Source organism: Crotalus tigris, unplaced genomic scaffold (assembly GCF_016545835.1).
Source record: "Crotalus tigris isolate CLP2741 ecotype Arizona unplaced genomic scaffold, ASM1654583v1 scf7180000017764.6130737, whole genome shotgun sequence".
NCBI lineage: Eukaryota > Metazoa > Chordata > Lepidosauria > Squamata > Viperidae > Crotalus > Crotalus tigris.
The window spans coordinates 1,892,080-1,906,899 of NW_024096618.1; the positions used below are offsets into that span (position 1 = coordinate 1,892,080).

At 41.6% G+C, this 14,820-nt stretch overlaps 1 protein-coding gene, 1 long non-coding RNA gene and 1 pseudogene across 6 annotated transcripts in view; 1 reads left to right on the plus strand and 2 right to left on the minus strand.

Annotated features, from left to right (window-relative positions):
• Positions 1–6,403, plus strand: part of LOC120306970 — a 39,622-nt gene extending 33,219 nt beyond the window's left edge. The window contains exon 4 of the long non-coding RNA XR_005556428.1: positions 5,588–6,403. This is a non-coding gene — a long non-coding RNA (uncharacterized LOC120306970). The remainder of the gene's footprint in view (positions 1–5,587) is intronic.
• A 190-nt stretch (positions 6,404–6,593) lies between these two features.
• On the minus strand, positions 6,594–10,035 carry LOC120306966 (olfactory receptor 1019-like). 5 transcript variants are annotated; one of them, XM_039341082.1, is made up of 2 exons: positions 9,757–10,035; positions 6,594–7,906 (listed from the first exon to the last, which is right to left on the minus strand). In XM_039341082.1, exon 2 carries the CDS (start codon positions 7,853–7,855, stop codon positions 6,869–6,871), a length of 987 nt encoding a protein of 328 aa, XP_039197016.1. In that variant the 5' UTR covers positions 7,856–7,906; positions 9,757–10,035; the 3' UTR covers positions 6,594–6,868. The 5 variants fall into 5 exon arrangements, with proteins under 5 accessions (XP_039197016.1, XP_039197012.1, XP_039197015.1 ...); XM_039341078.1 differs by having other exon boundaries at positions 6,594–9,028; XM_039341081.1 differs by having other exon boundaries at positions 8,901–10,035.
• Positions 10,036–11,154: 1,119 nt separating this feature from the next.
• Positions 11,155–13,299, minus strand: LOC120307087 (annotated as a pseudogene).
• Between the last annotated feature and the right edge of the window lie 1,521 nt (positions 13,300–14,820).

Genomic DNA, 14,820 nt, shown 5'->3' on the forward strand with positions numbered 1-14,820 from the left:
TATAAAATCCATGGCTATTTCCCTCCAGGGGGCTGAGGGACTTGCCACTGGTTGTAACAGCCCTGGCGATTTCCCTTGCAACCTCTTTGCTGATGCACAGGTTGGGCAGCTGGCAACATAACTTTCTATGTCCTTTTTTATTGATGGCCACCAAAATTGCCGTTTAATTAAGTGTAAAGTTTTTACAAATCAAATGCCCTGCTGATTGTGTGTCATGGCAAAGCTGCATGAAAGTGAGTCTTTGAGTTGTTGGTATATATAACTTTTCCCCTACCCAAGGCAATCCGTCTCTCATTGTGCACACATTTTTGTTTTTCTGGAACCAATCATCTGTTTCCAAACTTTTTCTGAATTCAATCCCAGTTTGGCTGTCCAGTTGTGGTTTTATTTGGCTTGGTTCTTGTGGTTACTGGTGCTGCCAGTTGTGATTCTGCCATTATTGGTCTAGAGTCTGTGGTTAGGTGCGCTGTTATATTGGGGCATGCGAGGATAGTGCATCTGCCAGGAAGTTCTTTCTTCCTGGTAAGTTTGAGCTTAAATTGAATTGATGGAAAATGCTGGGACCAGCGCGGCTGTTTGGGATTGAGTTTCCTGGAAGTTTTCAGGGCTTTTAAATTTTTGTGATCAGTCATACCCTGGAAGGGGATTTGTTGCCTCAGGAACTGTTCGCCACTGTGGAGTCAATGCCAATACGTATCCATAAGCCTCCTTCTCCCATAGGGCCAGCGCTGTGCTGTTTCGTGGAGTTTTTAGATGTATATGCACAGGGTTGCAATACTGCATCATCATTTTCTTGTAATAGCACAGCCCCCACTGCCACATCACTTGCATCTGCCTGTATTATGAAGGGTTTGTCCATGTCTGGGTGCCTTAGTACTGGGTTCGGCAGAAAAAAGTCTCTTTAGTCTCTCAAACGCTGCTTGGCACTCCATTGTCCATGTTAGTGGCTGGCTAGGGTTTTACTGAGGATGTTCCCTTCGTTTTTAGTAAGTTGGTGAGGGGCAAGGCTATCTGTGCAAATGAGGGGATGAATTGGCGGTAAAAATTTGCAAAGCCCAGGAAACTTTGTAGTTGCTTTCTTGTGCGGGGTGGTGCCCATTCTAATACTGCTCTGACCTTCTCTGGGTCCATTTCAATGCCCTGTGGGGATCTGCGATAGCCTAGGTCGTCTATCCTTTCCTGGTGGAATTCGCATTTTGAGAGTTTGGCATATAGGTGAGCGGCTCGCAGCTTCTTTAAAACCGCTCTGACAAGTTTGACGTGTTCTTCTTTTGTTTCGGTAAAGATAAGAATGTCGTCCAAGTAAAAAAGGACCCCCTTAAACAGGTGCTCCCTTAGAACGTCATTGATTAGTTGCATAAAGACTGCAGGGCCCCCTTGTAATCCAAATGGCAAGACTTTGAATTGATAGCACCCATGGGGCAGTTAAATGCAGTCTTCCATTCGTCCCCTTCCTTGATTCTCACTCGATAGTAAGCTTCCCTTAAGTCTAGTTTAGAAACATTTCTTTCGACTAGTGTGAACAGCATGTCTTTCATGAGGGGCAGCGGGTATAGGTTGCTTTCACTGATTGTGTTCAGGGCCCTATAATCCACGCATAAACGTAAAGAGCCATCCCTCTTCTCTCTAAAAAGGACCGGGGCAGCCACTTTAGGCTTAGCTGGTTCAATGAAACCTCTCTCCAGGTTTTTTTTTATAAATCTTTCCATTTCCTCCTTCTCCTTTGGGCTCATTGAGTATAATCTGGGTTTCGGGAGTTTTGCCCCAGGCTTGAATTCAATGGTACAGTCTGTGGGTCGGTGGGGGGGAAGCTCATTCGCCCTCTCCTCACTGAAGACTTCAGCAAGGTCCCTATATTCATCTGGTATTTCTGTTAATCTTTTTTCCTCTCCTATGGATGCTTTTTCTATTCGTGATTCTGGTAGCCTCCCTTGGGGTTTTAAGTCCATAGGGTCCCCCTTCGGGAATTTGATTTCTGTCGTCCTCCAATTTACCCAGGGGTTCCATTTTTTCAACCATTCCATCCCTAGAATCATTGGGCATTCCATACCTGGGGTCACCACAAACGTTAAGTCTCTTTCATGGTTGCCCAGGGATGAGGGTGTATTGGTAGAGTGGCTAGGGTAGCTGGCACCCCCCCTGCTATGGATCCATCTAACTGGCCAAATGAGATTGGTTGTTCCAGTCTCCTGGATGGGATGCCCAGATTCCCCACTAGTGTTGGGCTAATGAGGCAGCGGGTGAAGCCAGAGTCTATTAAGGCTTTCACCTTCACAGCTTCGGGCAGGGGGGGGATTAATATAGTCACTGTTTTGAAGATGGGTGTGATGCGTCCACTTACCAGGGGTTCGCCTTCCGAGCTGTCATCTGAGGCATCCACCGTCCCTGTGGTGTAGGCTGGAGTTCTTTCCCCTTGGTGAGCAGAGGTGGGGTTTTCTGCAATTTCCATCATTTCATGGCTGTTTCTTTTGGCTTAGCTGAATACCCTCTGGGTTTGTTGATTGGGGATCTGTCTGGGTTGTGCTGGGGGGCCTTTGAGCGGCATTCTACAGCTCGATGCCCTTCTCTTCCGCACTTGAAACACCCCATCTGCTTCTTGGCTGTGATCCGATGATTTCACCGGTTGGTGTGTCAGCTCAGGCGGGGGGCGGCTCCATTGTTTTCCTCGGCGATGCCTCTTCAATATGTCGATCTCTGCTTCCTCTGCCAAGATGTACCATTCCTCAAGTCGATGGGGGTCTCCTCGGGGCAGGCAAGCATCATATAGATCATAGTTTAGTCCGTCTTTGAAACGGCCAAGGAGGATGTCTTCTGGCCAATTCAGTTTGCTGGCAATGGCTCGGAATTCTTGTGTATACTCAGCCACTGGGCGTTTGCCCTGCTTCATCGTTGTTATTCTTTCACGGGCTTTGCGATCAGCCAGGGGGTCTTCAAACCGTCTTCTCAACGAGGACATGAAACGGTTGAAGTTACTGAGTTCTGGGGCATTGGAGTCATGCAGGTTCACCACCCAATCTGCAGCTGGTCCATCCAGGGCAGATTGCACGATCCGGATGCGGGCTTTGTCGCTGGGGATGTCCTGCCCATATTCCTCCATGTAGCTGAGGACTTGGGTTAGGAAAAACCCCAAGCGTGTTGGCTCCCCTTTGAATTTCACCTCCACGGTGGACGTCTTGGAATGGATCGGTGCCTCCATTGTGGGTGGTAGTGTCTTCCGTCCAGATTTCCATCTGTGGTCCGGTAGGGGGTGGGAGCTCCTGGATCAGTAAATGTCCCTGGGGTTGCAGGTTCCACGTCCCCCTCGGTGTCTCTCCCTTTGTGGCTCCAGGAACTGGGGCGGGCGTAGGGCTCAGGAATCTCCTCTCCTAGGGAGCTGAGAGTTCTCTTCATCAGGTCAATAGCTCTCTCTAGGATCCAGTCTGAGTACGGCATACAGCTTCCTCCCTCTTCACTTGCGTGCAGGGATTTCTCCATCTCCTGCTTCCATTCTGGTTGCTTGGTTCCCCGTCTCAGGGTCACTTTTCTTGATTCCTTTCCCCACTCGCTTTTCTTTCCAACGCCCATCGACCAGCGAGGCTTGTGGTCCTGTGTCTCCACCAATTCTTCTTCTGAGAAATCTGGCCTCTCGGATCCCAACATCTGGCAAGGTTCCAACTGGGTCAGCGGCTCTCTTTCCAGGGAGTTTTCTCCCTCTCTTGCTTCGTTGTCTGACATGGTAAATTTTTGCAAAATCCCCCGGCAAGGGTCTACCTTCCAGGTGGATTAATTTTGCAAGTCCTGTCTAATTTAAGGACCCACCCCACTTTGCATCTTAAGAAGACAGAACTCTTGGAATAGCTCTTCCAACAGGAATCCTTTATTAAGAGAAAATGGTTGCAGGCATGCTAGACAGGACTTGGGGTTCAAGCTCTCCCATTCCAGGTTTTAAGGGGTTCCCCAGTAGTCCCACCCAATCAACCCCCCTTCCAGTGATAGTTTCAAGTATCACAATTCCATCACCCTTTCTTCTTCCGTCTGGATGGAGACTTCAGATAACTACATGAAAGGCAATTACTCTTCTTTGATATGTTAAAGCTTAGAGGCCACAATAAACACACATTCAGTCCTTTGAAGTGTGCTGAAGGAAGTGAGGGCCATAAAGCCCCTTTGCTCTCCCCCTTTTCTCCCTCTTATGGCAGAATCCAGAGAAGGCAGAATTGGGAGTTTCTATGTTTGATAATTAAAGATGAAATATAATTGGATTCTGACAGTCTCCAGTGATGGAGCACCCACATATTCTGAAGGCAAGCTATTCCATTGATGAATTGCTTTCACTGTTAGGAAATTTCTCCTTAGTTCTAGGTTGCTTCACTCCTGGGTTAGTTTCCATCTATGGTTTCTTCTCTTGCCTTTTGGTGTTTTGGAAAATAGTTTGACATGAAGACTACTGTTCCATGGAATATCTGAAAAGCCATCAACTGAGAAGCGTAAGTGGAAAATGCCTTGTGCCCGCCCTCAACTGAGCACATTCTCAGAATTGTATCCCAAATATAAACATAGGATAGAAGAATCATAACTATGGTGCTCACTTCAATGAAGTGAAGAAAGATAAATAGTACAACATGATTAACGTATGTGTCAGAGCAGGAGATCCTTAAGTGTGGAAATATGCTTCAGAAGAAGAGATCGATAAGATTTGATGTGCAGAATGATAATCAGAATGTAGAGGAAGTGTCTACCATCATATTCATAAGGCTTATATTGTATGCAACAGCAATTATTTGCTGGCATAGGTTTTTTTTGGATGAGTTTAAATTTGCCTGGTTCCTAGTTATCTCTCCAGCTTGAGGGCCTGGTAGCTTATTAGCTTATTAATAAATAATTAGGTTTTTTGTGAGCTATGAATTAACTTTAGCCAGCGGCATTAGCTTATTTTTGCTTTTGCCTGCTAGAAGTAACATTTTTTAAATATCTATTAGAAAGAACTAGAAGAGTTGACCACAAACTCTTCCTGGGTTGATCAGTAATGTATAACCTAACTGATAGGTTGTGGTTTTGACACTTGGCTAAGATACATTGCAAGTGAACCCATTACTGGAATCAAGGAATGTCACATAATATTTAGCTGAAGCAATGATTATAGCCATCTATAAACAAAACATAATAGCATAGTAACATAGCACACCCAGAGGTAGAGATGGAATAGAGATAGAATAGACCTTGGAGGTTTTCTAATCCCCCCGCTGCTCAAGCAGGAAACCGTATATCATTTTAGATAAATGACTGTCCAGTCTCTTCTTAAAAACCTCCAGTGATGAAACAACTACAACTATTGAAGGCCAGATGTTCCGCTGGTTAATTGTCTTCGCTGTTAGGAAGTTTCTCCTTAATTCCAGATTGTTTCTCTCCTTGACTAGTTTCCATCCATTATTTCTTGCCTTGCCCTCTGGTGCTTTGGAAAATAAGTTGACCTCCTCCTCTTTGTGGCAACTTAAATGATAATGAAGCAGCATTAAATAATTTTGGATATTATGGAATGGTTTTGCTTTGTCTGCATGTGTGATTGTCATGTAACTAATCAGCAATTCTCTTATTTTGTTTCCTGTAGGAGAAAAAAACAACAACTGTGCCTGATTTCTGGCATGCTCCTTGGATGTGAAGCCCAAAGGTGACTTCTTCGGCTTCTGTACGGAAGTAAAAGAATTTTATCTTTCTTTAATCCTGTGAGAGCATTGGCTTCTTCACACTGGATTCCTGCACCTAGCCAGCCTTCTGGCCAATCCTGCTAATACACCTTATTTTCCCTTCTTTCTTCAGAAGTCTCTAAATAATAATAAAAAAAAATCTGAGAATTCTACTGATTTCAGTGAACTGATATATCTTAAGCTGATATTGTCATGTTTCTTGTTCCACTTAACACAGTTGATTTTCACGTTTTGTAAATTATACTTTCTGAAAATCTTTCCAATTGCTATCCTTCTGTGATTCCAGGGTGTCTTCTTCGTGTGTTGAAACCACTACTGTTTCTTACAGCTAGTCCTTGACTTATGACAATTTGTTCAGCAACCATTTGAAATAACAATGGAGCTGAACAAAGAGACTTAATGACCTCTCTCTGAAATTCTGTTTGTTGCAGTATCCCTGTAGGTAGTCATCAAAATTTGGGTGCTTGGCAGCACGCCTGCCTTTACAACTGTGGGAGTCCTGCAACTCTCACTCCATCCATGGGCTGGGACACATTGGCTAGCTAAGCCTAGCAGCTTGTGTAATTATGGCTAAAAAAACAACAACACTGAAATGCTTGGTTTACCTCATAGTGAACTGCTTATGACTTGACAAATTCAGAACCAACAACAGTATTTAATTTACAGATGTGGAATGGTATAATATTATATATGCTTCAGTCTTTTGAATTCTAAAGCCCATAGTTATAAAAGTATTTTGATTCTGTGTGCTTTCTACAATAAATTATTTTGATTTATGACTGCCACTTTTTTTTCTGATGGACTGGTGTCAAAGTACCATTTTTTTAATGGGTGAATGTTGTGGAAAGGGACTAAAGGAGTGAACCAGTTGAAGAACCAGGTTTCTCTGATTAAACTGAAATAGTGGCCTTTGACAGTAGTGGAGACTTGTACAGGTGAACTATATTATATTTAAATAATATATATTTTATATTGAGATAATATTCAGAGGATTGAGCAATTCCATGTATACACGTTTGAAAGAACAAGAGTACACAATGTATATTCTTTTTTACACTGAATTGCCTCTTCTCCATAAGCAGCAGAGAGTTGTATTAAGTTGTCTATTAACTTTTTCTAGGGCTACCTTCTTTAAAAATTCACATATCCCCCACTGAATTTACCATGCCTTCAAGATATATGTTCTATATGTCCCCCCTCCTCAAATGCAAGTTATTGTAAAACATTTTTCCCCCAATCCAAATCCATATATGGCCAAAAGATTTTGGCACAGCATCTTTCACCTCCTTGTTTCTCAGGCTGTAGATCAAAGGATTGAGCATAGGGATCACAACTGTGTAGAACATAGAGGCCCATTTGTCTTGGTCCATGGAGTAACTAGAATTTGGTCGGAAGTACATGAAGAGTATTGTCCCATGGTATATCCCAACAGCTGTCAAGTGAGAGGCACAAGTGGAAAATGCTTTGTGCCTGCCCAGAGCAGAGCGCATTCTCAAGATTGTAGCCAAAATGTAAACATAGGATACAAGAATCATACTAACGCTGCCTGCTTCACCAAAGCCAACAGTAGTAAATAGCACAATCTCAGTAATATATGTGTTGGAACAGGAGAGTATTAGAAGTGGAGGCTCATCGCAGAAGAAGTGATTGATAACGTTGGAACTACAAAAAGATTGTTGGAATATACAGGAAGTTTGTATCATTGAATCTAGCAGGCTTGTAAAGTACACAATAGAGATAATTTTCTGGCAGGCCTTTTTGGACATTACGGTTGGATAGAGGAGTGGATTGCAGATGGCCACGTATCTGTCATAGGCCATAACAGCCAACAAAAGGCATTCTGCATCTGCAAGGATATCAAACAGAAAGAGCTGTGTAACACAGCCACTGTATGAAATCCTTTTAGTTTTACTTAATAAGTCAGTCAGCATTTTAGGAGCAATGGTTGAGGCACAGCAGAGATCAACAAAGGAGAGATTGCCCAGGAAATAATACATGGGTTTGTGAAGTTGGGGTTTAGTGCAAATCAACAGAATCATCCCTAGATTCCCTAACACAGTGATGACATAAACCAAGAGGAAGACCGTAAAAAGAACCAGCTGCATTTTGGGATTGCCTGTGAATCCTTGAAGAATGAATTCAGTAATGGCAGAACCATTTCCTTTATCCATGATTTTCTGAGTAGATGGGTTGGTTCAGGAGATTTGTTGTCTTTCTGATCCCTTGCAAAGAGAAAGAAAATTATATTACTTAGAGATTCAGCCATGTTCCTATCTTTATGCAATAAGAATTTAGATTTTTTTCAAAAGGATTGGAACCACACTACTTACTTAACTCAGTATATAGAATATTTGCTAGATCAAATTCGTTCATTATGCATTTGTTTATTATGGAAAAATGTAGAGTTTGGGACTATATATTAGAGATAAATTCTAATATATTTACTTCATTTGCTGTTTCAATTAAGTGATGGATGCAGATTAATATATTGCTACAATAGATATTCTGCTATAAACGTATGTGTCAAATTTTAATGGATTTATGCCTGCTAGCAACCGTAATTCTCCCTCTTGCACCCATTTGGGAACTGTGCTATATATCCTAGAAAGGGGGATGATTTGAAAGTGCCAGAACTCCTTTTCAAATTCCATTTATTCCAATTCTACCTTCAGATAGTGGATGATAATTTGGCAGTAGTAGGGTACATGAAATTCTCACACCATTCATTTTACAGGGTTTTTTTTTGTTTGGGTTCTAGATTTCAAGTTTAACCAGCCATTGCTCTTAATATTCTAGCAATATGGAATTTCATGTCCTTTTATGGTGCAATAAAACATGTGTTTGCTTTTACACAATTTTCCCTCCATATTCCCCAAGTGACATACCTTTCTGTACCTAGGGTGTCTCTTGCCTGTATTCATAGCTGAAACTCTTTTTAAATGGAACCAAAAATATAGGAACTAGAGATATTCAATTAAACTGATATAAAAAACCACTGAAAGAGGTAGATGCACCAAGAGGGATACATTCTCCTGCAGTCTCCACTGGTATAAATCATCCATCATGATAACCAAAAGCTCTGTATGTCAAATCTGATGCCTTTTAATGATAATTTGTTTTATTTATGAAATCTTGAAACTGTAGGATCAATAAAACCCTCTCTGTCAGTTTAGTTCAATTTCATATATTTGGCTGAGATTATGTTTAATACAAAACCTCACAACGCCTCCTTTAAAAAGGCAGCATGAAAACCAGGTATTGTTGATCTCACTGACTGTTGTTAAGGAAAAGTCCTTAGATATCCAATAAACCAAGCTGGAGGAAGATAAAACCTTATGCACTTTCTAAGGAGAAAAGAAATCACAGTTATTGAAACAGATAGCAAAATTGGTATCCTAGGTGTAATGCTCCCTCAAAAGACATAGTTCTGTCATAAATATGTGTTTTTTCCCCACAAAGAATTTCAAAACTTCTCATGATGAGTTTAGATGGTGTTTGGATAGACACAAGTCCTGGAGGCTGGTGTTCAGCTGGGAAATCCTGAAAAACTCTCTTAGACAATTCACCCCATACTCAACAAGGCAGGGATCCTGTCTCTTCTCTTATTCATGGCAATGGTCCAAGCTATCTCCTGCCATTCTTTGATACATTTTCCTAATTTTGCTTATAGGTGATATCTTATTCTTATTTAAATTTACATGGGTCTCAAATGAGAAAGATTCAACTTTATTAGATTAAATTAAACTTAGTAATGCTGAGATCAGGAAGGAAGAAAGAATTTCTTAAGGTGAGGATGATCCAGTTTTGTTAAACAAATCTTTCTGATCTATATTAATTTTTATTTATGCATTTTCTCTCATCCTACAGCAAAATAATCCATCTAGAATCAAGTCTTAAGAAGGCTTTAATATCTGAAAAGTACAAACAATTATAAATCCATTGAAACTCTAAAACTAAAATTGTCTCTCATTTTAGTACAGTTCAAAAATTTCTCAGTAGTGTTTCCCATATGCACTGTGTAAAGGCTAATCTCAACATTTGAATAAATCATATTGTGAATTAGCAAACATACCTGGAGTTGAGTCAGTGGTTTCTTTGCTCTTACAAAACTTGTGTAATTAAAATATACCTGGAATTGAATCAGTGGCTTCTTTGCTCTTACAAAACTTGTAAATAGGAGCAGAGATCTTAAATCTTTTTTCATATCACTTGGGATATAATCCCTTATGTACTTCAGTACCCCAGATCCTGGAGATAATTGGTTGCATTTTCATGCTATGTTGTGATAGTTTTAATTGGAGACTATCTTTAAGTAAATAATATCTTGAGTCCCAATCTACAACTCAACAATTCTCGGGTCCAGCCCCAGAGTGACACTGAACAATCCAGCCAAAGTTAGCTTTTTATTTGCTGATGCTATATAGACAGAATCTAGTTAGTCTAACTCTATCCCACTCTAACCCTAACCTATATATCGGAAATTCTAGGGAGTGGCTATCCTAATTAACTTCCTTTTTCTGATTTAGCTCCAGGCTGTGTTCCCCCCCCCAACATGCTTCCTCAATAAACTGTGACTTCCTCAATAAACTGTGACTTTATTGTAGTCCATCACATCACCTTCCCCTTCACAGACACAATCCATCACATCATTTTACAACTCAAGCATGTTTGATTGCTCATAAGCTCATGAACAAAATAACCTTCATATTATGTCTCGAGGCCAGCATTTGCCAGGGTTTTAATGATATTCCAGGAAAGAAAAGGGGAACTGTTAGCAGAATTGATAGTCATGGTAGAATGAAAAGCAGGCCAGCTCTTTGATAATTGCTCTCCAAACAAAGAGAGAACTTGAGATCATCCACAAGTGATCCAGATAGTTGCTCCTCACAAAGAAACCACAAGACAGCAGTCACCATCAGCTTTAGTGCTCTGATTCACTCAAAATGAGGTTGACACCTACATGGGTTTGCATACTCTCTTATCTCATATTTCCCTTTCTAATCCTTTTGTAAGTTGTTAACTGCTTTTCCTCTATTAGGAACCTTTGGACCAACATGTTTTTACAGCACTGTGTGAATTTTATTCAGTTCTTAATGAAAGACGTTTTTAAATATAAGTGTTATGAGCCGCAATTTAGAATATGACTCTGACCTTGCCTCTGACAATGTTGCAGTTGATCCTGTGTCAGTCAGCCTCAGGATCCAGTAAGCTAGGATTCAGCTGAGACTGATCAACCACAGAATCTCCTGTCTTGTGGTCTCCTCGTGAGAAGCAACTATCTGGAACACTTGTGGGTGATTGCAGATTCTCTCCTTGTCTGGAGCAATCAGGTGATGAGGCACAATCCCCAACCTCTAGATCTAGACATCTACAGAGGGGAGCAGAAATATGGTTCTCAGTGAGACTCCTCACTTGACAAAGGCATGCGTGATTACAGCCAGTTGTCAAAAGATTTCAGTAAGCATTGAGATCATGACCAGAACATAAAAGCCCATTTGTCTTGGTTCAGTGTATAGCTGGATGAGGGCCGGAGGTACATGAATACTATTGTGCTATGGAATATCTGAAAAGCTGTCAAAGGAGAAGCCCAGGTGAGAAAAGCCTTGTGCTTGCCCTCAGCAGAGCACATTCTCTGAATTGTACCCCAAATATAAACATAGGATAGACGAATCATAGCTATAGTGCTCACTTCAATGAAGTGAACAAAGATAAACAGTACATTATGATTAACGTATTTGTCAGAGCAGGAAATCCTTAAGTGTGGAAATATGCTTTAGAAGAAGTGATCGATAAGATTTGATGTGCAGAATGGTGATCAAAATGTAGAGGAAGTGTCTACTATCATATCCATAAGGTTCATATTGTATACAACAGCAGTTATTTGCTGGCATAGTTGTTTCAGATTTTATAGCTGAATAGAGAAATGAATTGCAGATGGCCAATATCTGTCATAGTCTTGTGGAAAACGAAAGGACTCTTACGAATTCCAGAGGGTTTTAGCAGAGAGATTTATTGCGCCGGTTCAGAAGCAATAGCAACAAGCAATTCTGAACTCCGAGGGCGGGTTCAGACTTCAGTTTTATACTTTCCTTTTCTCAAGAACAAAGGAATACACATTGAAATACACATTGTAATACATTAGGTTCGTTTCTCACAGTTATACAATGGAGAATTTGCTACACACATTGTATCCAAGTGCAATGCACATTAGATTAGTCATATACTACTAATACAGCACTATTCTAGTAATTATGCAGACACATCATTATTCTAGTGATTGTTCATTATTCCATATTAATAGGCCATCAGAGCCAATACAAGGCATTCTATGTCTACAAGCATGGAATACAAAAACAGCTGTAAAACACAGGCACTTTAAGAAATCCTTTCAGTTTCAGCTAATAAATCAAATAGAATTTTAGGAGCAATGGCTGAAGAATAGCAAAGATCAACAATGGAGAGGTTTCCTAGAAAGTAATACATGGGTTTGTGAAATTTGGATTTACTGCACATCAATAGAATTATCCCAACATTCTCTAATACACAGTGACACGTACTGAGAGCATAACCATAAAAAGATCAAATCTATCAAAGGAAGGAAAAAGATTTGCATTCTTTTGAGTTCCACCTTTTTTGGCTTCTCAATAATCCAGAGCACCAGGGCCACATTTTTATTGCATTCATCTAAATGATCATTAAATTTGCATTAAACAAAAATACAAAGTAGGGCAGTGTATACAGGTATTCTAATCTTTACTTCATTTGCTGAGGTATTGCATATGAGAACTCATATTAATACTTTGTGCTAGTGGTGTGACTGCTTCTACAAAAATTTATCTTGGAATGAATGTTGAAAATATTATGAAAATTTTGAGCTACTGTAGGACAAATGGAAATTTGCCTGGTTCCAACTTATCTCTCCAGCTTGAAGGCCTGGTGCTTATTAGCTTATTTATAGGTAATTAGGGTTTTTTTTGTCAACTATGAATTAATTTTAGCCAGAAGCATTAGCTTATTTGTGCTTTTGCCTGCTAGAAGTAACATTTCTTTAACACCTATTAGAAAGAACTAGAGGGGTCTACCATAAACACTCCTTGGGTTGACCAGAAATGTCTTCTATATAAACTAGTTGACAGGTTGTGGTTTTGACACTTGGCTAAGACACATTACACTTGTATTCTTTTTTTCCACTGAATTGCCGCCCCCCTTTAAAAAAGGAAATAGAGATTTTTATTACGTTTTCTATTAAATTTATCTAGGGCCACATCCTTTAAAAAGACATGTATCCCCAATATGATTTTACCACACCTTCTAGTTCAGGCATGTCAAACTCACGTCATCACATGAAGTCACATAACGTATCGGGACTCTTTTGCCATTGCCGGCAATGGGGTGGGTGCAGCTTCCTGTGATGCATCTGGCCCACGGGCTGGCAGTTTGACACCCCTATTCTAGATAAATCTTTTGTATGTCCCTCCCTCTCAAATCACCATTCAAGTTATTGTAAAAGGGGCGTTGTCTTACCTGAACGCCTTTTCTCAGCATGATGATGGAGAATCCACGGATGGGTTGTCTTAATCTATCTGCTCCAATTAGACTAAGTCTGAAATTTAGTACCGCCCCCTCTGTGCCAACTGCACCCCAGTTTTAGGCTCAGGCGATACCCAGACTTTAGTCCGACGCGTCTGAACAAATGGGGACCAGGCCAACTGACCTAATGGGAGGGAGTGGATTCTCCATCATCATGCTGAAAAAAGGCGTTCAGGTAAGACAACGCCCCTTTCTCCAGCATGATTGGATGGAGAACCCACGGATGGGACATACCAAAGCCCTGTGTCCCTAGGGTGGGGAATTAGATTGGGCCTGGTTCCCACCCCATGTTAATGCGTGTTCTAGGACCTTGCGGCCAAATGAAGCCATAGAAGATGCATATATATCCATCTTGTAGTGACGGACAAAGGAGGAGGGCAATGCCCATGTTGCTGCCCTACAAACTTCCTCTATGGATGCCAGGCTGCTGTAGTGGCTGCGCCCCTGGTGGAATGGGCCATGATATGGCTGGGAGCTTGTAGTGACTGAGTCTGGTATGCCAGAGAAATACAAGCTCTAATCCACCTGCCTATAGTGGGTGAGGAAACCTTCTGTCCTAACGACGAAGGGTGAAATGACACAAACAGAGCCTCAGTCTTGTGGAAGGATGAGGTTCTCTGTATATAGCAATATAAGGCCCTGTGAACATCCAATCTGTTCCACTGAGCCTCTATGTCATTAGATGGGTTCGGACAGAAATCCGGCAAAACTATGTCCTGTGATCTATCATACAAGGAGTTGACCTTGGGCATGAAAGAGGGATCTAACCTGAGAGTAACCCTGTCCCTATGGAAGATACACAGGTCCTTTCTCACTGACACGGCAGCCAGCTCAGAGATTCTTCTGGCTGAAGTTACAGCAACCAGAAATGCCACCTTCATTGATAATAGTTTGAGCAAACAAGTGTCAATTGGCTCAAAGGGTGGTGAGACAAGAGCCTGTAAAACCTGATGAAGGTTCCAGGAGGGATATCTATGTACCGCTGGTGGTCTGGCATTGTTAGTTCCTTTTAAGAAGGAGCGTGTCATAGGGTGCTGTGTTAAGGGTTCCTTGCCACAGGAAATAACCGTGGCGAGTACTGCTACCTGCCTACGGATGGTGCTTGTGAAAGCCCTTTGTCCAAACCGTCCATCAGGAACTCCAAAATAACTGGCACTGCAGCCTGTAAGGGTTCAATTTTGTGAGCTAAACACCAATTACAGAAGCTCTTCCACGTGGCATCGTATATTCTATTCGTCGAGGGTCGCCTTGATTGCTGGATCATGGCTATGACCCTTGACGAATATGAGTCTAGGCCTAAGGCCTGCCTCTCAAGTGCCAGACGGTTAACTGGAGCCATTGAGGGTCCGGATGATGTAACTCCCCCTGAATGAGGGAGATCCGATTGGCTGGAATCCTCCATGAAGGGGATGCAGAGAGCTCCATCAGGTCGGCGAACCAAGATCGTCTCGGCCAATGCGGGGTGACCAGGAGGACCTCTGCTTGTTCGCGAAGGATCTTCCTGATCGTGGCAGGTAGAAGGGGCAGGGGAGGAAAGGCATAGAGC